General features: G+C 41.1%; 1 protein-coding gene across 4 annotated transcripts in view; it reads right to left on the minus strand.

The window, feature by feature from the left end:
- Positions 1 to 1,791: 1,791 nt before the first annotated feature.
- The window catches only part of Alg14 (ALG14, UDP-N-acetylglucosaminyltransferase subunit), a 111,355-nt gene continuing 86,381 nt past the window's right edge, over positions 1,792 to 26,765 (minus strand). For 2 of the 4 annotated variants that reach the window (XM_013516477.1, XM_013516479.1), the window contains one exon: positions 1,792 to 2,713. In XM_013516477.1, coding sequence (XP_013371931.1) covers positions 2,483 to 2,713 — 231 coding nt within the window. In that variant the 3' untranslated portion in view covers positions 1,792 to 2,482. Of the gene's footprint in view, positions 2,714 to 22,574; positions 22,643 to 26,765 lie in introns of all 4 variants that reach the window. The other 2 variants (XM_013516480.1, XM_013516478.1) reach the window with 2 other exon arrangements.

Raw genomic sequence — 26,765 nt, forward strand, 5'->3', positions numbered from 1 at the left:
TTAGCTTATATATATATATGTGTGTGTGTGTGTGTGTGTGTGTGTGTGTGTGTGTGTATTTATTTTATTTTATTTTAGTTTTTTCTTCCCCTGATTTCTGTTGGTTTACTGAAAGGAACAGTTAATGCTTAATTTTTTTGACTAATTTTGCATGCTTATATCTGGTAATCTGAACAACTACTTTGAAGATAACAATATGCAGTATAACAACCATTGTGGATTTCCTATCATCTTGTTTTGAAATTCTGTATTGCTTTTAATGTTTTTTAAAATTTTATCCGCTTTTTTTTGGTACAGGGGATCAAACTCAGGACCTTGTGCATGGCAGGCAGGTGCTTGTGCTGCTGAGCTGTTTCCCCAGCCCTTTATTCTCTTTTAAAAAATTTTAGAAAGCACATGCTGCTCGCTCTTAAAAAAAAAACACTCTCTCTCTAGAAAAATAAATGGTTATTTTGCCTCAGCTGATCACTGATACCCCACCGCTTGATACTCCAGGCCCATAACTCAGAAGAAACAAAAACAACAGATTTGAGGATTTCAAGTCAAAGCACAGTGAGTCACCACTTGGCTGTTCCATGGCTACTGAGTCCAGGCAGCAAGATGCCTTACCATTCTGAGATGTCTTCTGCCAGTCAGGTTTTTCAAAAACCCAAGAAAATATCCTGATGACTAAGGCGTGCCTTTATCACGTGACTCACATAAGTTTTTCTCAATGAACAAGAAAGCCTAGATCAATTCAGCATTTTAATTTTGCGTCACCTTGGGTAACCCTGTCTTTTTAAAATACACTTCAATTTCACCATTTCTGTACTAGATTTATACTCTTTCTTTTTTTTTTTTTTTGGTACCAGGAATTGAACTCAGGACCTTGTGCTTGCCAGGCAGGCACTTATGCCACTAAGCTATACCCTTGGCCCTAGATTAATACTCTTAACCAAATTATTTAAGAGGAAAAACATATAGGGGATAGAGGAAAAACATATAAGGGCTGAGGGGATAGCTCGGTGGTAAAGTGCTTGCCTAGCATGCATGAGGCTCTGAGTTCAATCTCTAGCATGAGAGATGTATAAATCTGATATGTATAGGGTCTGAGCTATCTATCTATCTATATCTATCAATCATCTATCTATCTATCTATCTATCTCAAGTGAAGTTCTCATTTTTTTACTGCTTTGTTAAAGGAGTAGAGTTTATAGGGAGGGAACAAGAATTCTCAGTTACTGAGGAGCTTCTGTTGTGATAGATAGGGCATCACAAGGTACATAAAGTCTCAAGCAGGGTTAGCTACACACTCTGGGGTCTAACGTGTGAGTCCTCTGCTTAACAATTGTAAAAAGAGCTGGGGTGCAGCTCAGTGATAGAGCACTTCCTTACCATGTGCAAGACTCTGGGTCCAATTCTCAGTACTGCAAAGCAACAAAAACAACAACAAAACACCAACCAAAAATAAGTAAGTAATTAAAAATTATTACAAAATTCAAGACAGTGAAAAACGGAGTATTAATCCAGGAGAACAGGCCCTGCTAACTGTGGAACCCTATGGGACTATACAGACCATGTACCAATGAAACTCACTCTACCCACAAACCTTGTAAGGCATGTGGTCTTGGACAAGTCATCTGTAAAGTGTGCATAGTAATAGCCCCTACCTCTTGCTGCTATTAGGCTTAAATAAGACAATATTTAAAAAGAGTACCTGGCGTACAGCTTGCATTATACAAATGTTCAGTAAACATACGTGGTAGCAGGTCTAAGCATCTCAAAATGCCAGAGACAATTACAGCCATGACATTGTGAATTTATTACGACAAATTTTTAATGGTTTAAGAGTTTAGATTCCTGATAACAAGTTTTATTTCCACAACAGTGGCCACCTTTTATTTTAACAATGTGGAGATTTCAGAAGATATTCCAGATTGAAGCCAGCTACTCAAAAAGCAAGACTGAAGAGTAAAAAGACCCTGGTTATGCTCAAGGTGCTGGAAGCCAACAGAGTGCAAACTGTCACGAAGCCAACTTAATATAACTGTTTCCTCTATGCTGAAATAATTCCCTGGGGACATCACTGCTTCTATACAGGAAATGAAGCCTGTTGTATCTGAACAAAAACTAAGAAATACCTTTTTTTTGTTTCTTTTTACAATGGAGAATTTTTTTTTTCCCTGTAGAACAGGAAATGTTATTCATCACACAAACTATATTCAGGTTTAAAAAATACTACTGAAATAGTCAAAAGAAGCTTGCAGACAGTGATACATACTTTTATCTAGTAAAGAAATCTGGGATATACAGGCATAAATATTTGATAAGTACCACATAGTAATGTTTATCTTATAAGAGAAGCTTCAGTTTCTTCACTGAGTTATTTGCACATTTCTAAAACTTCTGACCATCAATAATTATCATGACTTTCGGAAGCCTTCACAATAACAGGTCATAGTAAATATTGTCAACTGCAATTCCAAAGATACGTTTCCACTTGTCAAACGATTCGTCCAAGGTACACAGACCTGGGATACTTCTCTTTAAGAGTTGGCCACTGAACAATGAAGTAATCCGAGAGATGAATCAGAATCTTTCCAGAGAGGGATAAAGTTTCTACTCGGCAGATGCTTTCCACGTAGACAATGATCACTTTCTTTATTCCTAGTATTCCAAGAAGAAGGGCAGCGATACAGATAGGAACGCATGTTCCTGGTCCATTACACAACACCTTAAAAAAAAGGTTGAAGGTAAAATTAATACAGAAGAATAATCAACATGAGGTATTTTGCGTTAGGAACAGTCTGATCTTAGAAGAGATTTCTGAGTCTAGTCTTTCCTTGTCAAGAACCAGGATATAAAACCAGCATGTTGAAGCCATGTACTTGGAAGGCATGTGAGGACGTGCTGTGGTGGGTCTCCTGCTCACCTGCTCGGTGACTTGGGGCAAAGTGGGTAGTATCTAACTTCTAGCACAGTGAGTGCTCATTCAGCACTTGTGGGAGAGGCATGCTTGTGTTGCTCTTCTCTGACTGCTCTGTAGATCCTGAATGTCACACAAATATACAGAAAATATATGATCAACTAACTTTCATTCAGTTTTCTTTCCTGTACCAGTCTGTTCTTGATGCAAGAGAAGATGTCTTTAAATGACTATCACATAGGCTATTTTTATGGCATGTAAAATCATTTGGGGGGTTCATTATAACAAATGGTCAAGGGCGTCAAGGTGTGGTAAGTCGTCTGCTCCAGGCTCTTACTTTCTTGAGGCATGACTACCCCTATCATCATCCACAGAGCTTAAGCAAGACTACTGTGTTTTAGGTAACATCTGTCTTTCTTTTGTCCTCCTGAAGCTCTCTCCTTACAACTTAAACCCCTTTTCTGTCTTTCACAGAGAACTTTTGTTCAGACATTGTTATGGTTGATACATTGTGTCAACCTGGGGAGTCTAGAGGTTTGGCTAAGTGACTCAGCAGTTCCACACCCTGGGAGGCAAAGGACATGCCCTTCCTGCTCTAGGAAGTTCTTCATTGTGTCAGAGTGAGAAGTTAGAAGGTTAACTGTGGGAGTGCCGCCCCCTGGGTAGGGGAAGCCTTCTTGCAACTTAAGGGAGGGAAAGAGGCTTGCACGCACTGCCGTTCCTCCCTTTTGCTCTTGTTGCTTTGTTATCATCTGCCTGGGAGCCAGCCAAGTATGGACTGAAACCTCCACAAACTGGAAGCTGAATAAACCTTTCCTTCTTTCATTTTGGGCATTGGGTATTTTGTCTCAGCAACAAGAGAAAAGTAACCGAGACAGACATTCTCTTGAATTACCAGCCACTGAGCTCCTCTCCAGTGTTCTTTAATCTCATTAAGTTGTCACTGTAACCCTTCTTAGTAGACAACCAAGGCAGTGTAAAAGAGAGAACGTGGGGCTGAGAGGAAGGACAGCAGAATTAAGCAGGCTGCAAACCAGCTCTGTGACTCTGGGCGACAGCAGCAGCGACAGTCACCACCTCAGTCCTCCCACTGCCAGTCAACAACCCACTATGGCCAGGTACTCTACTAAATATTTTATACGTACTGTATTTTAATTAATCCTCACATGAATCACTTGAGGCAAGTTTCATTACATCTTCTCTCAAATAAGGAAACCGAGGTACAGAGACATGAAACTGTTGTAACCTGACCAAAGCGCCGCCATCCTGTTCTGTATGCGCCGTTTCCCCTCACCCTCCAGTCACCCACTGTACCCTCAAAACCCGCTGCTAAAAATCCTCTGCTGCAGTCCCCAGGCAATGCAAAACCACGAGAGCCAACTTGTCAACTTGATGTTCTTGTGCAAAGCTTCGGTTCTGAGAATTACAACCACCAAAAGTACCGAGCACTCTGCAAAGACAAGACCTGGGTACTGACTGCCCCCTCTGTGGTTTCTCACTTTATAAGCTCCTCGCTGCTTCTCCTCAGCGCGCAGCTTGCAGAGCCCATCTGTACTCTGCGCCGCTGGGTACCAGCTTAAATAAAGCGCTACTTTTTGCAAAGAGACTTCTCATTCTTTTTGGGGGTCCTTTTCCTCGGTAGAGCAAAACAAGTTGTCTGGTTACATGTTTAGGGGTGAAGAAGCTGTGTTGCTTGAGGTTGCTTTTTCCCTAAGTAATTTAGTTACCCTATCTAAAATATGGGGAGACTGGATTAAATGACTTCCGTCAGCTTCAGAGGTCTATGTTTCCATGATTTTAATTTGCCTCTAGCTTTGTTTTACATCTAAATTACAAACTTGCTCTGAATCCTTCCAGGGCTTATAATTCTAAAAATTCTTTTAATGCAAAGGCATTATTGAAATTTTGGACTGGATAATGTCTTTTGCTGTTGTTTGGGGCCTGTCCTATGGGTCATACAATGTTTAGCATCCCTGGCCTTTGTCCACAAAATTCTAAAAGTTGAAACAGTTAAGACTCCAAGCACTGCCAGATGTCTCCAATTCACAACTATGATATGAATGCATTTCCTAATTCTTGGATTGTTCTATGTGCATTGCTTGTTCTCAATCCCCTCCCCACTGTCAGTGCTGGCAAACGAACTCAGGGGCTTGTGCATGCTAGGCAAATGCTCTACCACCAAGAAACATCACCAGCCCTCAATTTTTTCAATGGTACAGAACAAAAATTGCAGCAAAAGAATGTAAGGCCTATTGTCAGATCTTGAATGTCAAGCTATTTTCACATTTGTTACCTTTAAAAAAATGTATATATCCACATGCATTCATTTCAATATGCAAGTTGTGCATACACTGATAGAGATATCTGTGTATGACTGGGTATTGGTGAGAGATGAATTAACAACCTGTCACTGAGTAGAAGTTCAGATAAAAGTAGAAACTGGAAGTATTTTGTTTGCTATCTCCTGGCGTATATCCCCATATTTTGAGTACCTTAGTACAAAAGTACCAGGTACAATAAAATCATAAATCAAGAATTAGAGCTGACTGCGGTGGTACATGCTGTAACCCTAGCACTCAGAAGGCAGAGGCAGGAGGATTGCCACAAGTTCAAGATCAGCCTAGGGTACATAATGAGTGCAAGACCAGCCTGAACTACATGGCAAGATCCTGCCTCAAAAAAAACAAAACAAAAATCCAAACCTAGAAAAAAGGGCAGGCAGGGTGTAGCTCAGTGGCAGATCTCTAACACTATAAAAATTTTTTTAGAGAACAAAAGCAAATTAAACTCATGGAAATAATACTTAATTTAGCATATGTTTTAACTCTGAATTTGCCTAGGCAAATTTTTTTTTTTTTTAAATATGGATTACGGAGTTTTCATTATTCAGAGAAGCATACCAGAGAGACTACTTCAAACATTTAATAACAACGAATAACTGAGACAGCCGGGGTAAAGATGGTATTAAGTAACATGGAGCTGTTTTTTCAGCTTTCTAAAAAACAGACATATTCTTCATATTTCCATTTCTAAAACTATAAATTCTCAATGAGAATGCAGGACTATATCCCTGGCCATCTTTCTCTCTACTATTTTGTAAGCTCCTTGTAGGCAAGATCCATTTCTTGGACAATCTGCACCTGCAATAAAGTAGGATGAAAGGAAAAAGGATGGAAAGTAAGAAGCAAGGGAGTGAGAGAAGTGTGAATCTTTCTCATCTACACTATGTGCAGCCAAATGTTCCCCCTGACAGACGAGACCGTCTACACTCAACATATACACCTGCACGGTCAGGTGCCATAATGCCTGTTACTGCACCTGCTGCTGCTTCATCTTTTTAACCATCTCACATCTGGTTACCTTTTTCTTGGGGGAACCACTGTGTCCCTTCGTCTCAATTTAAGTGTTTGACTAGAGATGACTCCACGTGTACGTGAGGTGAGGACGTACGACTCCATTCTGAGCAATCGCAGCATCAGATTCCCTAATAAAAGTCACTCGTTCAGGGAAGAGCATACAACCCATTCAGAAACCACAGGACTTTGTGGGACATTTGTTGGGGCTGCTGAGAGAGCAGTGCCTTTTCTACTGTTCTGGAGCCCAAGAGGATGCAGACCTGGCACAGTGAACATCTCATCTGCCAGATGGCTGTAATTATAGCTTCTTTTTCTTCTTTTTAACCATCTCACATCTGTTCATCTTTTTCTCAGGGGAACCACTGCCTCCCTTGCTAGAAAGCTAAAGAATGAAGCCATCAAACAGCACAGCAGAGCTGAGAGACAAAGACAGGGCAGACCCTGAAGGGAGTATTTAGGATCCGCACATCCAGCTGTGTCTGAAGGAAACCAGATCTCTCCCTAGACTTGCCAGGTATGTGATGGAATACATTCCGTCTTTGCTTCAGCCGGTTTGAATCAGGATTTCTGTCACTAAGAATAAAAAGCATACTAAGTGATGCAGACTTTTATTTTGTCTAACTCTCTGACTGGCCTCTGATCATCTGCAGCACCCCCCAGTGCATGTTCAATATGTATCTGCTAGATGAACTTTCAAATCAATAAACAAACCTCTCTAAAATACAGCAGGAAGTTCAAGGGACATACTAAAGATAATGTCAATCACAGGTCTAAACAAATGAAAAAGGTCAGAGTTATATAAATATAAAATCATGAGGGTAGATGACTAGATCAAGAATCAAGAACAATTATACCAGGATTATTGTTCTGTAGATTTGGGTCACCACAGGTCAAGTCCTGTGGCTGAAACAACATCTGCATATAGAAAAGGTATATTTAGCTTGAATAGTCTGAATTCAACTCCTAACCCACTAGGAATCCCCATACAGAATTTGGGCAAGATGTTTGGAGTTTGGGGTTGGTTACTGCTCAGAGAGATCATGTAGTTGAGGGTAGCTCCAGGCTGCTTATGAAGGTGAGACTGAAGGCCATAGAGAATTCAGTGAGGCTTCAATATCAGGATAGTGGACAGAGAAGCAGAGTCTAATTTTGTGGCACTGGCCTGAAAGCCAGACGTCTCACAATCTCTACATGGGGGGTTTGGGGGCGAGAGAGAGGTTATGAACTATGCGAACAGAGCTTCAGGGAAGGCTTTATTGATATCCTTGAGCCACAAAGAAGCCAGAGAACTAATGCCCATTGTTAAAACTGTGCTGATATAAGCAGGTAACCTATATGGAGGTCATAGGTCCTATTAAATTCAATTCTTCTATGTATAGCCTATTAACACCCTGTAGTGGATTGATAACTGGTGTTCAACTTGTAACACGCAGCTGAATTGAACCAGTGTGGTGCTGGGTGTGGGACGCCCAACTGAGGATTGTTGCCAACAGCCTAAGAGGCAGAACTGGAGAAGTTAGGCTGCTGGGAGCTGAGGGAAACTGCTGGGTGGCAGCCTCTCTTGGAGGAGCTTGTCATGCTGGCTTTCCTGATGAACTCGGCTGTTTTCATTCTCCGAGGAGCTTGGGACCTTGTTGGCACTGAGAATGACTTTGGTTCACTGTGTGGGAGCTCTAGTCCTCACTCTGAGCGTTGCTTCTTGGCTCCAGAGGGGAAGATGGTTCAGTACTTAGTCTCGTGGGGAAGCTTGTCACATTAGCTTTCCTGATGAGAACTCGGCTGTCTTCATCACTGGAGAAGCTTGGGATCTCACTGTTGTTGAGCATGGCTATGGTACTTTTCTGGGAGCTCTGGTTCTTACTTTGAGCGTCACTTCCTGGCTCCAGTGCAGATCCCTCAGCCTGCTAGCACAGATCCTTCATCCTGCTGGCACAGACTTTCTAGATTCCACCACTGACCTTTGGGCCTTCCCAGCACAGATCTATGAAACAGGCCTGCCTGAGACGTTGTTATGAGCTCTAGGCCTTCAGCTGAACTCATGGAAGACATTATGGTGGGATCCAGGCCCTTAGCTGGATTCTTTGGTCTTTAGTGTGTGGACAGATTTCCTGCACTCTCTTGTATATAACTCTTTGGGTGAGTATTATAAATAATCTTATAAAATGTGTGTCCTGTATTGTATTGCTCCCCTTGCAAAAACCCTAAACTACAACACACCCCTATGTGGAAAGGTAAGTGGTAGAGATGAGGAAGTATATAAATAACGGCACATAGAACAATCAGGAGATATAGGAGGAAGCAAAGCTTGGTTGTAGCACTGAACAGGAAGCAAGATGGGGAAAAATATTTAAAAATGGTTAGAGAAATAAAAGGAAAACCATGAAGTCACTTGCCTCTCCTCAAAGGTGTGTCAAAGATGATGAAATGATTAGTAATTTTTTTTTTTTCCAGCCAGAAAAGTGACAAATAAGAAACCCTTAGATTTGGCCAGTGAAGAGTATGGAAACCACAGCAAGTCCAGGGGCTACAATATGCGACAGGAGAAGAGGGCACATGCTGTGGGAGGGGAGGTTCAGGGTAGCTGGATGAGCCAAACAAGGCTGGGAAAGTATTCAAAGCATGGAGAGATGACCCACATATGAGCATAAAGATCAGTGTGCGAGAAGCAGTGGTACAGGAAGAACTGACCATATACAAAAGGGCAAGTTCTTCTAACACTCAGAAAAAACAATTCAGAGTATCTGAATTTATGAGGTTGGTTTAGGAAAACATGGACTTTCTGATAACATCATGAAGGATAAAAATGGTGTCATAGATAGTATGCCATCAATTGGATTTCTTTTAAATACAAATAACTTTTTAGCTCTATGTGGAAAATAAATGAAAGCTCAAAGAAGTAACCTTTATTTAACCTATTTGTTAACATTTTGGTACATTCCCTTATAACTTATATCTTCATGTATAAATTCTAATATAAATTTATACATGCATATACATTAATGTGAGATCTTATTTATAAATACTGTAAAGTTCTTTTCAGTTACATTTTTGTTAGTTTTTGAAATACTTTCATGGCTGGGAATGTGACTCAGTGGTAGAGTGCTGCCCAGCGAAATAAAACAAAACTTTAAAAAATCCTTGGGTTTTACTGACTACCTATATTTAGTACTATAGATACCTCCTAATTTAACCATTCCCCGCTTCATGCAAATGGTTATTATCAGAAATTGTTGAAAATTTAGGCTGGCCTTTTTTCCCTTTGCTACTGCCATGAATGTCTCTGTATATAAATCTATGACCCCTAAAGTTTCCTTTTTGCACTGAACTATGTTCCAGAGTTCTTGGTGAGACAGAGGCTAGCAGAAATAGCTTTAAGGATTTAGGGAAACTGTAGGCAGTTTAATAAAACAATTGTTATGGATAAGGGACAGGTGGTGTGGTCTTTTTAAAAAATTCTGTTTTCTTTTTGCCTGGAATCTGAGTGACTTTCCACTGTATAAGTTGCAGTAGCAGGCAGACCCCCGTCTCTCACAGCAGGAGTGAGATACATTTCTTGGCTCTTTTGCAGCTAGTGGCCAGATCAGCGACTTGGCCAGACGTTCCTGCCAAAATCTTACCAGGAGCTGGTGGTGCAGAGGGCAGAGCTGGAGGAGAACCTATTCCGGTAGCCAAGGTGCCACTGGCAGAGAAGCACCTGACAGTAATCAAGGGCTGAGAAAGGAAATGCAGTTGGCAGGCACAGAGAAGACTAGGGTGAAGCCTGAGGGCAGGCAGTGCTAAATGCCAGCGACCAGTGAGGTGGACAGCAGGAAGGACAGGATGTGTAGCACGCGGCATGAAGTATGTGCTTGGCTCACATTATGGTACAGTCCATTTCTTTTTTATTTCTTTTTTTATGATTTGAGTAGTAACAGTTAAACAGAAACACATATATGAAGACCAACATGAAATAACCAAAAAATTCTAAACACTTAAATCACCAACCATAAATGAACCTCATGCTATCTTACAATTTTATTGCCAGTAGTATTTTCAGAGTTGTCATCATTGTGTATTCAGCATTTCGAGGTCTACTTTTCCACTTATAACAACTGCTGTCCCATGCTTCTGCAGAAGCGTTAGATGTTCCACTGCATGAAAACGACACAGTTTATCTAGCCAGTCTATCTAGTCTTTCTCCACAGAATTCATATTTTTAAAAATGTTACCATATTGGCTTTTAAAAACTGTACAAAGCTAACCAGAAGAAAGGGAACTGGTGATTTTAAGTTAAAATTACGCTAATGCTGAAAGTACATTACCTCTTAGTCACTTTTCTATTACCCAGGCATTGCTTACATCTTTTTAAAATTTAAGCCATATCAAAAAGTTTTATGGGGCTGGGGATTTAGCTCAGCAGCAAGGGGCTGGGGATTTAGCTCAGCGGCAAAAGCGCCTGCCTGGCAAGCGCAAGGTCGTGAGTTCGGTTCCCGGTACCGGAGAAAAAACAAAAAAAAAAAAAACAAAACAAAAAAAAAAAGTTTTAATTTCTCTTTTTGAGACAGGGTCTTGCTATGCAGTCGAGGCAGCTTTGAATTCTTAATCTTTATGCTGAACTTTCCTGAGTGCAGCGATTGCTGGTATATGACGGTATGCCTGCTTAGTAAGTTATAAATTGATTTTATCTAGGCTAATGCACCATTTTATGGATACTAACTTTATTGCTGGTTCCCCAAATATCAGTTTCTTGCATTTTGTTTGGTACCAAAAAAAAAAAACCTCAAACCAAAAAACAAATAAAAAACCCCAACCTGTTCATAATCTAATCACATAGGAAGAATGGTAAACTTTGGGGCTACAGGATCTTATCCAACTGCTAAGTTCCCTAAACTGATATTCTATCATTGATTCCTTCTGTTCACACAGAACAGTTCTGCTCATTGCACATGTACATAATAAATCAAGAAGCTGAACTAGCCATGAAAGGATGAACATGGATGCAGCAACATGGATGAAACTAGAGGGCATTAAATTAAGAAAAATAAGCCAGGCACAGAAAGGCAAATATGTATTCTCGCTCAGGTGTAGAAAGTAAGAATGTTGGCCACATAACAGTAGAGAGTAAAACGGAGGCCGCCACTGGCTAGGAAGGGGAAGCTGGGAGGGCGGGTAGTGACGGTAGATTATGGATACGAAAACAGAGTTAGGGCAGAAGAAAACAGCTATATAATGTTACATAGCATAAAACAACAAGCATATGCTACAACTATACATTTCAAAATAACTACAGGACAAGAGTTTGAAAGTTCTCAGCACATGAAAATAATAATATTTGATCATTAAACATATATAGATATATCAAATTTTAACACTGTACCCCATAACTGAATAAACATATGACAACTTAAAAATTTTTTAAGAAGTTGAATAGCATAGTATGTATGGGCTATGGCTTCATAATTATACTGACCTGGGTTGACTGCTTAGTAGTGCTGTGACCTAGAACAATTTACTTATCTATTTCATGTCTCAGTTTCTCCATTTATAGAATCATTCTTTCAAGAAATATTTCATTAAGCAAAGATAATATGCCAGGTACTGTTCTAAACTTTAGGGACATATATGTTAGTGAACAAAAGAACTTGCCTTCACAAATTTACATTTCAGAGGGTAGATTAAAAAAATAAAAGACACACATACAAACACAAACAGGTAATATAGAGCAGGACAGCCCCATGGGCATCAGAGCAAATTTTTAGAAAAGTCGTGTTATGGGTGTATTTTTTGGGAGTATCTCTATTGATGAATTATTCATTTTAATTTCATGAGTTTTATTATTTAAACAATGTGTACTTAGGAAAATAAAAATCAATAAAATATTAAATTTTTAATAGGCAATGAGTGTGTAGAATAAGCATCAACTGTTTGTCTGCTAACAAGATCTAAAAAAACCAACAAAAATAAATTACTATGTGAACTACAGTGAAAATGCAAACAAAACTCTACCACAGAAATCATCTTTAATTATCACCCCTAAGGCAGTCTTCACACCTGACAGCATGTTCCTTACACAAACATCGCTGACAGAGACCGCACATGTGCTCAGCTTTCCTCTCCTGTTTGGCAGGTCATGCTTGTCACCGCTCTTGTCTTCCTCTTTTGTCGGTGGCTTCCTATTACATTACACAGTGTCCACTTAGAAGGAAAGTGAAATATCAATAAAATAAAATTTCAAATATATACTGAGTGTTCAGAATAAATATTTTCTACATCAACTGCTTACTAAATCTAAAAACTAATAGCAGAAATAAACTCTTAAGTGAACTACAATGACAATACAAATAAAACTCTGCCACCAAAATAATCTTGACTTCAGTTATCACACCTAAGGCACTTTTCTTAGGAGGTTCTTGTGATGTCTCAGCTGCCTGTTTACCAGTCTGCAAAAGAATTCTTTTGAGGATTTCTTTGGGCAGATACATACTGTTCTTCCTCTGTTGTAATTTATCATTTATTAATTTCAGTCCACTCCTCTAAGAAGATTTCTCTGTGATATTTTGTGCTTGTTATTTTCTTTGAAGTATGAAATTATTTATGCTTGACGTTTCGGATCAAGTAAAACACAACCACTGACCAATGTTTTGTGCTTCCAGTGACATCACAGTTGCTGTTTAAATCGTCAACAATATCTATTTGGCCTTTCATTTTGTTGTGAAATGTGGCTATTTCTGGCTTCATTTGTGTTGAAGATTCACTGTCAATCTTTGTTTTGAGACAGGGTCTCTCCCTATGTAATCCAGGCTGGCCTTGAACTAAGTATGTGCCACGGTCTGACCTTGAATTTACCGGGTCCTCTTCCCTCCGCCTCCTGAGTGCTGGGATTACGGGCATGCACCTCCACACCTAGCCTGACTTTCAATTTTATCATCACTTACACCATGATGTTAAGGCTGGTGTGCTGGTGCATAGTGATATCCTATCACCACGATGATAAGGTTACTGTGGACAGTATCAATATGACTTTGCTTTTCTTTGCCATATAGGAGGCCAATGTTTTCTGAAATTCAAAGATTGTACTGTACATTTCTCTATTATGAACTTGCAACATTTTTTCAGGAATGTTGGCTTTGTCCTTGCGAACAGTTCCCATGCTGGTCAACTGGCCTTCTTTTGTAACATCACAGGTAACTAGGGAACCAACTGTTGAATGTGACATTTGGGTAACTTTTTGAAACAGATGCAACAAGTCTGTTTGCGAAGTCATACAGTTTATTACTGCACAAAGAAAGACCTGGTGGCCGAGTTCCAGGATAAATTTCTAAATTCAAGGTGTAAAATGTGTTCACATCTACTGGACATATATTCTTACACCATATTTGGAAGGTTTACTTGGAATATATTGCTGAAAGCTTCAGCAATCACAAAATGCTGGAAGTTGTTTGTCAGTTACCATGTATTTGGATGCTGTATAAATTGCTCGACAGTTTGAAACAAAGCTTTCAACAAATGAGCAAAGAGCAGCCCAAAATGCCGATTTTTTTCTTTCTTGATGGGTCTTTTTATTATCAAAAGTAGGCAATTTTGAAGGAAATCAAATCTCCATTGTCATTATTGTTCTCAATGCCACATCTGTCACTTCTCCATAAATCCTTTAGACTCTGATGATTAGAATGATAAAGTCCTTCTATAAAGGCTTTTAGTTCAGATAGTCATGATAAATATATTTTTAAGTATTACTACTGATAAGTACAGAATGTTTTCTTGTATTTCACTTTTATGTATTTCAAAATATCTTGTAGCATACTGTCTGTTACAAACAATTTCCAACATTGAATCACAGTGTGGACATTCTGTCCAAGGGGTTTCACCACTAGCCAAAACCCAACATTTTCTGACCTAGTTCTAACATTGAATCATTCAGGTATATGTGACCATTTTGCAGCATTTTGACTAGTGAAATATTTATTTACACTACTGTTTTCTTCCTTATCTGAATCCAGGTCTTCCTTCTGTACTTCTCTGTCATATCTCTTATCTGTCAAATCTCTACATATTGCTAACTTCTTTGGCTTACATAATTCAAGTCATCATCAGTGGCTGAGTCACCTGATGATTCACTTTCAACCTCTTCCCAAAGTTGCAAAAGCAGATTTGCATTTGACATTGTATTCAACTGGGCAAATTCTATAGGAAAAATCAAACAAAAGCATTTAATGAAAAAATTAGAAATATATAAAAATGTAACATGGCACATAATATGGGTAAAACTTACTCATTTACCCTTTGATGCACATTTTATACACCTTGCCATTGGTTGTATCAAGTGGGTGAACAGAAAAACTGCTTCCTGTATTCATACCCAGCTACTGTTATGCTAATGTACATATTTGCATTACAAAAGTATGATATGAGCATCTCTGACCCAGTATGAGGAACTGGTAAGGGAACAGGGTGATATGAAGGACAAAAGTCCTCCAGAGGAAGTGACTCGTAAGTAAATATCTGATGAAGTATTACAGATTCTAGGTAGGCTTAGATACTGATGAGGTCAAGAGGCAGGAGAAAGGATAATATAGCTTTAGCTGGCTGACTGGGTTACTGGAGCCAATGGGCAGAGCTTGGGGGCCTGGGGAGGAGTGGAAGCTTGAGATGGGTTATGGATAAGCAGAGCTGTTATTCTTAAGTGGAACTATATCCCAGGGGTGAGCTTCTTTTAGTGAACAATGTAAAGAGAGCAAGATGGGATTTGGGATTAGTTCTAGTGGTTCTTAGGGGTAGGTAAATAATTGCTTCCAACATATTCTCTTCCTAGAAGTCTGAAGTGTGAAGGCAGACAGTGTAAGGGATGGAGAATGGTAGTCTAACCAGAAGCAAATATAATTTGGAAAACAGCATCTGCTCAAGAGTGGTGCTACAGAGACTAAATAGCATTTGTGAAGCATTTAAAGCAGTACCTAGCTCTGTGATGGTGAATCTTTTAGAGCTTTCAATTATATGAGTAGCTCACTGCAGCACAAATGACATGATCTTGCCACCACTAGCCTAGCTCATGACCAAGTGTAAATAAATAGCTGTTATTATATTCCATCCAAAAGTAAAATAGCATGCCAGAGGCATTTTTCAAACTTTTAGAGCACCGTCAGAGTAAGGGCAGAGTCTTAGGAAAAACGGAGTGATTACATGGGTTCTTCCAATCCTGTCCTTAAGGCCTGTCACCCTGTCACAGGCACCACACTGATCCGGCATGATTTACTCACTCTTCCAGAATACCTTTTAAGAATAATCTAGTTATACCCTTTTGTCTCCTTATCTTCCAGTCTTATCTTTTGCCTGAGAAAATAATAGAAGGTAGTATTTCCAGGAATGGCGTTTTCTGGATTTCCTCAGGTGGTAGATGACTGAAACATTCCAGAACTTTCCCTGCTCTGGATCTTCAGTGTCCCTGTAACATACTCCTTAGCCTGTAGCCAAATGGCCTTGCAAGTCTATGACCATAACATGGTGAAAAAGTCCCATAACATAAAGGACAACTTAATGTGTTCATTTTCAAAACTGGCTATTTTGCCTTTATATGAAAAACCAGTGTCCATCCTAGGTTGGTATTTCATTTTCCTGCTCTAATGTTCTATCAGAAAAATACATATATAAATAAAATAAAAAGTGGAACTCTTTGTCAGAATGGTCAGGCCATGCCTGCTCAGCAGCACCATTAGAAATCACTGTCAGGCTACCTAAACATTATTTTTGCAACCTTCCTGGCTGTTTCAACTTTCAGTTGAGGAAACAATCTTTTTTGTTTTCCTATTCTCTGGAGAACTAATGGTCAAGGTGATGATTTCCTGTTCAAGACCAATACAAAGTGGCTCCGAGCAAAATTTAATATTAACCAATTGCTTTTCGGTGTTTACTTGAGTTGTCTGAGGGCCACAGCTGAGGACGTCTGGCTCCAACCCCAATTAACTTAAAGGAGACTGTAGCTGCAGGCAGCTCACTCTTGCTGTGAATGCCTTCCTGGAGATAACACAGTTCTCCTGCATTCACCTCCGCTTTTCTACCACAGGCTGGCAATCTTCAGGTATGACCCTCCTGGTCTACACTCATTCCTGCAGAAGGGATCTGTGTGTGCTCAGGGAGAAGGCAAGCAGTGAGAGAAGGTGTTGCTGCTGGTGAACAAATGCCCTCTCTTCTCTTACCCTCCTCAAATCCACTCTGGGGACAAGCAGCCCTGCTAAACTCCTCTGAAGGAGCTTTGCAACTCATTAAGCCTAAGAGTTCCCAACAGCACAAGTCTGCCAGAAAAAGAACACCTTTTCCTCTGCTGGTCAGACTTACAATTATCTCTTAGAAAGCAAGTATTCCTGGGAGGAAGTCTACTTTAAATGCTAAGAGTTAGCTTTTAATTATCTGCTGATGCTTTAAAAGGCAGTAGCTGATGGTATTTAGAGGATAGGGACATGATCCAGAGAAGGTACTGGAGGACAGTGGGATAGCAAGACACTAATAGGGAGGCGGAGAAGAAAAGCACCATATTCCCCGCTACTCAAAGTCATCTTAACCGTCAAGGTACCCACCCCAGCCTTACTGAAAGAGCACGTGGAGTATGGTTTGCTGCTCATTCTTGGCGCTATAACCTGGGGCTTTGGGGAGGTGACGGATGGTTGGGTAAGCAGGGCCTTGGTGGTGGGGCTCAGTCTGTCCACAGCGCTAGAATGAAGCCTCTGCCAGAACAGTTGTAGTCTCCTTTCCTTTCCTTTCCTCCTCTTCTTTCCTCCTTTCCCTGCCCTTCCCTTCCCTTCCCTTCCCTTCCCTTCCCTTCCCTTCCCTTCCCTTCCTTTCCTTTCTTTTCCTTTCCCTGTCATTTTCCTTCCCCTCCCCTCCTTTCCCTTCCCTTCCCCCTCCCTTTCCATGCTTCCCTTTCCTTCCTTCCTTCCTTCCCTCCCTCCCTCTCTTCCTTCCCTCCCTCCCTCCTTTTCCTTCCTCCCTCTCTCTCTCTGTCTTTATTTCTGTACTAGGGATTGAACCCAGGGCCTTCATACTAAGCTTAATTCCAGCTCTTCTTTTATGAGGTGACCAGGCAGGGCTTAAATTTGCAATCCTCCTGCCTCAGCCACCCAGAGTGCTGGGATTACAGGCATATGCCACTATTTCTGGCTTGCCACAGCAGTCTTAACAGTAGGAGCAGCAAGTTTATTAATCCAGTAATCTGGGAAATATCACGTCTGACCAAAACCCAAATTTTGTTAAGAGATTCTCAGCCACTGGGCAAGAATATTAAACCTCCAGGTCTTCTAATTCAAATAAAGGATCCCCTGTTTCTTGAAACAATAATTTCTGCCTAATTGCAGTTCAAATGTAGTATCTGAGGTTCTGGCAGTCTAGGGAGAATATGGGCAGGGGAAGCAGACTGTGTGGGGCTGCCGCGCGGCGCTTTCACTTCCTACCTGTGTGGCCTAGGTTTGTTGTTCCACGCTCTGTGCCTCCACTTCCGTACGTCAGGTGAGGGTTTGGAGGGGTGCCCTCCCCATGGGGTCACAGTGAGGGTTAGGTGAGGCACTATCCGCAAAGCACTTAGGTCACATCAAGTCCCAAATGTGTACTTGCTGCCATTAATTCTTGGTCTCTGACTAGTGCTGCCTCACAACAAATACCAGCAAATACAGAAAGGGATCTGAGATCTACAGGGGGAAGGGAATCTTCGTGGCCATTGTAGGGCTGATGCTCTTTCAAGATCAACAGTGGCTCTTTTGACTGCATTTCAGTTTTTCCTCCTCCTTTCAATCTTGCTGAGGATACTGCGGGGCCAGCATCTTCTGCTGGGGCAGCAAGCTCTCGGGTTCTCTTTTCAGGGAAAAAAAGGTGGTGGGGGCGGGGGGGGGACACAAACCTCTATTTTGTGTGGTTCAACTAATAGGGTGTCTCGGTTACTTTTCTCTTGCTGATGGGACAAAATACCTGACGCTCACAATTAAGGAAGGAAAAGTTTATTTAGCTCACAGTCTGTGGAGGTTTCAGTTCATACTCAGCTGGCTCCAAGGCAGAGTGGCCCATGGCAGAGGGCAACAGTTCATGGCGGTGGAAGACAGCAAAAGCAGCAACAGCAGAAGCAGGAGAGCAGCAGCTCTCTTGTATTATATGCAGGCTACTCACCCTATGGAGGGTGCAGCACTCACACCCATAATCCCACTGGACCATGAGTCAATCAAAAACTCTGGGAGCCCACCCCATGACTGCACGAGGCTTTGGGGGGACATCCAGACACAAACCATGACACAGGACAAATAATGTATATCAAGCTATTTACTGATAGACTTCTCAGTGTAAGATTTAAAATAAAATTCTGTTAAAGAATTTAGACAGTCCATTCTAGGGTATAAAATTAAGCTGTCTTAACCAGGATGAAGCCACACTTTCTGGGTCTGACAGAGTGTTTCCTGGGAGAAAAAGTGCTGCACAGTCTAATGCCACTAGCTCACTGTTGCCCATGACCTTCACTGGCTGTCTAACCCCATCCAGCCTTCCCTGCCAGCCCTCCATGGTGTGTTAGAAACTCAGGGCTGGGAGAAATGCTGGCATTGGGAAGGCATGAAAGGCAGCAGAAGCAAGGCGCTCACAAGTGTGACAGGCACTAACTTCTATGTTAATTATACGCAGACGTGTTAAAATCCATGTTGTAATTCTAGTAACCACCACTAGCCCAGCCCATCACTCTGGGTTGTGTCACCCCTATGTCTTTATAATGAAATTTATTCATGGATTCAATGGTTGTTCTGAGCAGAAAGGCAGCAAAAATATAAAGATTACAGTTTGGGTGCTACAGCCTCAGGCTATCTGGGTTTGAATCTTATTTCTGCAGCCCAGTCTTCAAACTTTGGCAAGCTGTTCTTTTTCTAATGCCTCAGCTTTCTTATTTGCAAAGTGGTATTTAAAATGGCAAATAACTAACTCAAAGAGGTGCCCTGAGGATTAAACGAGTTAATATGTGTAAAAAGTTGGAGTGGTACTCCACACTTTCCTTGGCAGTGGGGCTTGGGAAGACCAGTAAGTCATCAGGGAGCTTATAATCTAGAAGTGCAGTATTGCATTCAGCCCCTACCATATGCTTTGCATAAAACAGGTACCCAACAAAAGTTTCCAGGGAAACCTGCAGAAATTGCTTTTTCTTTGTTGGGTGTCTACAAACATTGGCCTATTTAATATATATATATTTTTTTTTTCGTTTTTCTCCGGTACCGGGAACCAAACTCACGACCTTGCGCTTGCCAGGCAGGCGCTTTTGCCGCTGAGCTAAATCCCCAGCCCCTGGTCTATTTAATATTATAATACCTTAGAAAAAACTGTACAAATGTGAACAAAAAGCTTTTCTCAAATAGCATATGTCTGCAGTACATAACAGTCCCATTTGTTTTGGGTAACTGGTACATGTATGTACTATATCTTGATTATTTTCCATCCTTTCTCCCCTCCACACCCTCCTCCCCCCAGTCCTTCTTCATGTCCAGAAAGTCGCTTGTTGCCTACCATCTCTCCTTTCTCCCTCTTTCCTTTTCTTTCTTCCTATTTTAGGTTTCCCACTTGTGAGAAATCATGTGATATTTAACTTTCTATTTCTGACTTATTTTACTTAACATTATGGTATTGAGTTCCATTCATTTTTCTGCAAATCAGTCTTTATTCTTCTTTAAGCCTAGTATTTCATGTATATATCTACCACATTCTCTTTATCCATCTGTCTGCTGATGGGCATCTGGGCTGTTTCCAGAGCTCAGAAACTATGAACTGCACTGCTACAAACATGGGTATGCACGTATCACTACAGCAGTGGTGGCCAACCTATGTCACATGTGCTGCAGCAGGCTGTTTGTATCATTGAAAGCTGTAAAAGTTTCACTATCACAGCAGTATGACATCTTTAACTTTTTGAGAATATATCCAGGAGAGGTATACCTAAATCAAATGAAATTTCTATTTTTAGTTTTTTGAGGGATCTCCACACTGATTTCCATAGTGGCTGTACCAGTTTACACTCTCCCAAAAAGCTTTTTCCATCATGCCATTAGTTAAATATTCCATGTTTTAATTCTGAGAGTCTCTAAAAACTATGAAATAGAGGGAAGAGCTTTTATCTTTAAGCAAGTGGAGAAAACAGTTTTTCACTGTTTTATGAACTACTTATAGAAACTTAAAAGTAGCCGCACGGTGAAATTCCAGCACTCTTGGAGGACTGCATGTTTCAAGCCCAGCTTAGGTGATTTATAGACTTACTGGACCCGTGACTCAAAACAAAAGAAGAGCTGGGGCTACAGCTCAGTTTGAAGGCCCTGGGTATGATTCCAGTACTTCAAAGAAAAAGCCACTTAGAAGCACATGCTCACCATTGATGTGCCCAATAATCTACACTACGAGGGGCACAGGGTGCTAAGTCCAGTAAATAAAAACGTGTGGACAATATATAGACAGGGAAAGGTGACAGAAGGAAGGACTATTCTAAAGCCATGAAACCTTTCTCTTTCCTTCTCATTACACCCTGCAGGGAAGAGTATTCATTTAACCTCTGTTCACTATTTTTAGACTCTGGATTTTAAAAAGAAAAGATTTTACAATATCCTAATAAAGGGACATAGCGCTCATTCCAAGGATCAAATTCTCTCAACCCCAGGAAATTTAAGGCAAAAGAATACTGCAATTTTAAGAATTAAAAAAAAGACATAGCTCACAATATAAAACATGGAGTTTGCACTTTTTTAAGTTTTCTAAGTAAAATGGGACTTCGTGTGCTTTATTTGAATGGTGTGATATAATTAAACATGAGGCAGGAGAGTCTACAGTAGGCTGGTATTCTTGAAAGCATGTAGGCCCCAAATTTCCCCTATGTAATGACTTCTTTTTCTCCAACCCTCTTTTTTTCCTCCCCTTTCTCCCTGTCTCTCTAGCCAGGGAAAGGCAAATGTCCGTGTGACACCATTCCCAGGAGCTTTACCCTACTAGGAGTTCCCTTGCCACTTAGTTCCCGCGGGGGACTGGTTCAGTACTTCTCACTAGTCTCTTCTTCAACTCCAACTATCTTTCCTAGCCTGGATTCTCTCTGGCAACCTTCTGTTAGGCTAGGTAGGGGCCTACTGTCACTTGAAATCTTAAATCCAATCTTAGGAAACAGGCCTTCTATCTGATTAATTTTTCCTTTCCCCTTCTCAGCCAAATCCTACCTATTCTACTCTGAAGATCTAAATCCCTGCCCTGACCCTGAGCTCCTGATCCCTACCAGGTGCGGGCCATCTCCCCTCTCATCTGCTCACCTAAGCCTCCTACCAGCTTCTGCAGCCTCATCCCCTCCTCTACTTCACACTCCACAGTGTTGCCAGAAGACTTTTTCCAAAAATACATCTACTCATGTGATTATTTACCTTCAATGGCTTCTGCTGTCTTAAAAAAAAAAAGGCCTAAATATCCTGGATTAAAAGTTCTTTCCTTAAGCTATCTATATTGTTTTTCATTATTGTTGTTTCAGCATCACCTGAGTTATTTTCTATATGATTAAAAAAACTACATACGTATTGGTCAATTTAATATAACAACAATAAATGTGAGGAATCAAGAATATATTCTCATATAATAATACCTATTTATAGCCACATATTGTACTTTGGTAACCATTCAGGTATAACCAGTTTTGTAGTTCTAAAGAGGACTTAATTGTTCCAAAAGCTTTCTTTGTCCAAACTAATGATTCCGGAACACAAAAACCAGCATTACCAAAGATTTGACCAATAGTAATTAATTCAACCCATACTTACTGGCAATCAAAAGCTTTAGGACCATCATTCCCACATTAAAACAAAACAAAACAAAACAAAAATAGGAGTGAGGAAGGGGAAATGACCAGATTGGAGGTTCAAGTGCAAGGATGAGAGGGTAACAAATATATACTATGCCTACTCAATGGCTAATTTTCCTAATTCTCACTCAGGTGATTCAGGACCAAACAATGGCAGTTAACACGTATGTTCTTCACAGAGTATCATTTCACTGTAGTCTCCTCAGCCATGACAGAAGGTAGCTAAAATTACCCATATTTTACAGTTGAGAACAGGCTAGCCATATTTATTCTGCGTACTATGGTAATAACTGGTTAAGTGTCATGCTTGGAGTTCCTTTTTCCCTGGAGGAAAGAGAATTTCCAGGTCCCAGGTGGGAAGAATAGAGTCTTGTCTCGTCTTTCTCACTGTTTTTCCCTAGAGGAAAAGCAGGGCCTGCTTGGTCAATGGAATAGGACAGATTGAGGGTGTTCAGTTTAGCCAGCCCTTCTGAGTAATTTCTCCCTTTTTTCTTTAGCTCACCTATCTTTAACATGTGTCCATCCTCTACATCCTGACTGGAGTGCTGGGCAGAGAAGATCATCGGCAGCCTGCAGTGTAATTTTTAAGAGAGAAGTATAAGTAAGCCCATGATAGCCGCATATATAAGCCACATTCTCCAGTCTGGCTTTTATCAGTTGATAAAGCAATGATCTGATTTTCACATCTTATTTCTGAATTGGTTATGAAGAGGGGAAGACAGAGGGCTCATAGTTCCTCTATAAGCCAAATGCAAGGCACAAATATAGGCACATGGTAACCATTTGTTAAATGAATGAACTAATTTGTTCAGGACCACATGAATAATAAGTAACAGAGTAGGGACTTGAATCCATGTGTGACAAAATAGCTGACGGTTTTCTAAAGTTTGACCTCAGTGTTTCCTATATGCATGCTAGGCAAGTACTCTGCTACAAAGCTATTACCCCTCAGACCTCAGGGCTTCTTGTATGATATTCTATTTCTAGGCTTCAAATTCATGCTTCAATATGGCTGCCAGGAAACTGGAAACACTGGTTGATGTACCCATTAACTACCTCAAACAAAGGACCCTGAACTCAATTTAAAAACTTTGCTGATAATCCATTTGGCTACAACAGTGGTGCGGCATGAGCTCAGCATGTCAGCTTGTTGTCAGTTACATCACGGTACATGCGGAGGCACCTAGAAGATGTGGAAAAGTAGCGCAAGCGGTCCTACAGCAGTAGGCAACGCACGGAAGAGGAGAGACAGGCAGGCAGCCAAGCATGGCCCTGGGTGAGCACAAAAGGGGGGACAAGGCGCTGAGGACCAAGAAAGGAGGCTGAGGGCCCAAAGAGAGTCAGGAGACAGGAGGAAGGTAAGAAGAAGAGCAGATATAAGAAACTCCTGGCTACAAAATGCTGACAAAGAAAAAATACGTCCAAACAAAGAATTTAGAGGGGAAATAGATTAAAGAACAGGAATAAGTCACTTGTTACGAAAACAATCACAAATTAGTTTTTCTATTTCACGTCAAAATGAGGTAATGTGAGAGCTGGCCTGCTTCCAGTAGCCTTCAGACTCAGAAATAAACACCCTGCTTGAAAACAGTTTGACAAGACAGTTGACAAGATTCCCCGTGCAGGCGAAAGTTAAAGTAAAGCAATGGTGGTATCTGCTATCCCTTCCCCATCTCAGCCACAAAACAGGGGGAAGCTGTTTGGCATCTGTGTCTGAGTTCAGTAAGACTGTTGTAACTGATCTAGTACAGTTGCTTTGAAAGAGTATCTGGTAGAACACAGGATTGTGTGTTCACAAACACCAGATAAAAACAGAGTTGTCTTTGCCTTCCAAGCAGTTTTTTTTTTGCCCTGTTTAAAGGCTGGGCTTAGTCTTTTTTTCCCCTTGCTGGAGTGGCACACAAAGAATTCTCTGACACACTGCACCCACTGCAGATGAAAGCGCTTAAGTGTGAGTGAAAGCAACGATGGTTAGAGTGACATTTACTTCTGAAAACAGTGAAATCAGAGTGTTCCAGTTCACAGAGATTAAATGTCAGACTTTAAACATTTAGCAGAGTATTAACTATGGAAGTTTTAAAATTTAGCATTCAGTTTTAATGTGCAAATAGCACTTAGAACACATAGAAAACTTTTGTAAAGCAAGGAAACATTTGAGACAGGCTAAGTAAGAGTATATATTTTCAACTGAAAGTGAACGAACTGCAGGAAGGTTCCTGGGATTGGCTCAGCACCATCACCAGTGAGTTGCTTCACCATCCCAGAGACGAGGAAGGCGCACTCTCCACACTCCCCATTTGGGAGGACACAAGTCAAGATCCAAAGCACATATGCTTCCAGGCAGGTAATTTTCCACAGTGGGTACAGACCCCAAAGGTCCAGGTGCTTTTTTTTTTTTACATAAATGTTGAAGAATTAATGCCTTTTAATGTACCAAAAGGCTTAAATGAGAAAATAGATGACCTTTTTGTATCACTGAAAGCTCTAAATGGTTCTCAACCACTGCTCTAGCTATAAGAGACTGCATGTGCAAAGTCTGGAGGGCTTACCCTGTCTACAGAATGTTCAGAGTGTGGTGTATTTGGTGGAAGCAGGGAAACCTGGCCAGCAAGACAGCCTAGGTGAACATAAAAATGGAGCTGGAGCATAACAGAGAAGGTCAGAGTCAGTGAAGGTTTTTTCAGCCAGAAGGAAAATGGCCTGGTGACCTACTGGACATGGGTGGTAGGGGAGATGAACCCTCAGCTGCCAGCTTTTTAGACTATTACATAATTTTTTGTTTGTTTGCTTAAGACAGGGTCTCACTATGTAATCCAGACCAGTCTTGAACTCACTATCTTGTCCAGGCTGGCCCTGAACTCTCAATGCTCCTGCCTCAGCTTCCCAAGTGTTGGGATTATAGGTCTTTGCCAATGTACCAGACAACTATTATAACAGTGAAGACCAAGAATTGAGGAGGTAAATAGATTGGAAGCAGGGGTAGGGAACAGGAAGACACTTTAGTTCAGTTTTGGAAAACAAGTTCAAATCACTTAAGGGACATCTGGGAATCCTTTCTACTGAATCTCCTACTTTAACAAACACTGAGGCTTCTGGGAAGATGGCAGAATGGCGAGCAGTAGAGAAACAGCCTTTCCAGTATTTGGAATCTAGATGCTGGAATATGTGAGGAAGAAAAGGAAGAGTGAAGTAGGCCTCTGAGACCCAGAAAGGATCAGCAATAGGAACTGGCGCCCAAGGGGAAAGTGAAGAGAGGGTCACAGTGCAGAAGAGGGAGGCAGCGAGAGGCACTTTCTTCCTGGGCCGTAGCTGTGGTATGGAAGGGGATGCTCAAACCTGCAGAGGCATGGTGACTGCGGGCAAACCCACAGAACCCCACAGAGAAATGCACCAGCAGGATGGAGCAGTGGACAGTGTGGACGGCAGTGGCTGGTGAGACACCTGGGAGAGGGTGATTGGCCAGTAGCTATTTTGGAAAGGGGCCAAATGAAGTCAGAACTCAGAGCAGCTGTGAGCTGGCTCCGTCTGTCAGCTCCAAACGTCAGGGTGAGGAGTAGATGAGTTAAGCCAGCAAGAGGTGCCGGGAGTGCTACGGCTGAAAAACTTGGGTCCCAGGCTTAAATACATACACCAGAAGCAGCCTGAGTCTCATGGAATGAAAGGCCCAGATCTGCTGGGATTGTCTACCACCACCGCAACGCTATTGCTGGGCAGCTGGGATCAGTTGAGAGGGTCTGGGCTCTGCCTGTCCTCTCTGCCAACCAGACACAGCAGAGACACACCCGAAACGGACAGGTTTCTTTTCTGCTTTGCTTTCTTTCTTTGCTTTTTTATTTATTTTTATTTATTTTTCTATTTTTTTGTTGTTTGTTTTGTTTTTATACCAATGAGAACATTGTTTCTAGTTTTTTGTTGATTTTTTTGTTCTCTTCTGCTCGTTTGTTTCTTCCTTTTTTCTTTCTCTCCTGTCTTCTTCACCAGTTCGCAAAGCTTCCATAACCTTTCTTTGTCCTTCAGCCTTGCTTCTAGTCCCTTTCTCTTCTTCTACTTCTCTGTTTTTTCCTTAAACCCTTTTAAATTTTCTCCCCTTGAGGGTAAAATTGCCATACTGAAGGGACATTTACAGTACAGAATTTTCTGGTTTGTTTTAGATTTTGTTATATAACTACAAATCCTGTTTATACAGGTAAAGTTGGTGTTTTAATTACTTTTCTCCCTGCTGTGACAAAGTACCAACGTTTACTTGGCTCCCAGTTTGTGGAGTTTTTAGTCCACACTTGCCTGGTTCCAAAGCAAGGTGGCCCATGGCAGAGGGGCAATAACTTATAGCAGTGGGAGACAACAAAAGCAACCAAGGCGGCGGCGGGGGAGAGAAGATTCTTTCTGTTCCTTACATTGCATGCTACTTGCCCTAGGGCAGGTGTAGCACTTAAACCCTTAACCATAGCCAGAACTGTACCAAACCATTCAGTAGATTGATTTACTAATCCCAACCATTAATCCAAGCATCACACATTCTAGATTCAGCCATCTCTGAAAAAGCCCTCTGACTACATGAGGCTTTGGGGGGACATCTAGACACAAAGTATAACAGGGGGAAAATTACTAGTTACTATAGTTTGTCATTTTCTAGGTTATGTTTAATGCTATTGTTATTACTGATTGTACTACTTTAGCCAAAGTGACATAACTG

The sequence above is a fragment of the Chinchilla lanigera genome, unplaced genomic scaffold (genome assembly GCF_000276665.1).
Source record: "Chinchilla lanigera isolate Chin_1 unplaced genomic scaffold, ChiLan1.0 scaffold00034, whole genome shotgun sequence".
In the NCBI taxonomy this organism is placed as follows: domain Eukaryota; kingdom Metazoa; phylum Chordata; class Mammalia; order Rodentia; family Chinchillidae; genus Chinchilla; species Chinchilla lanigera.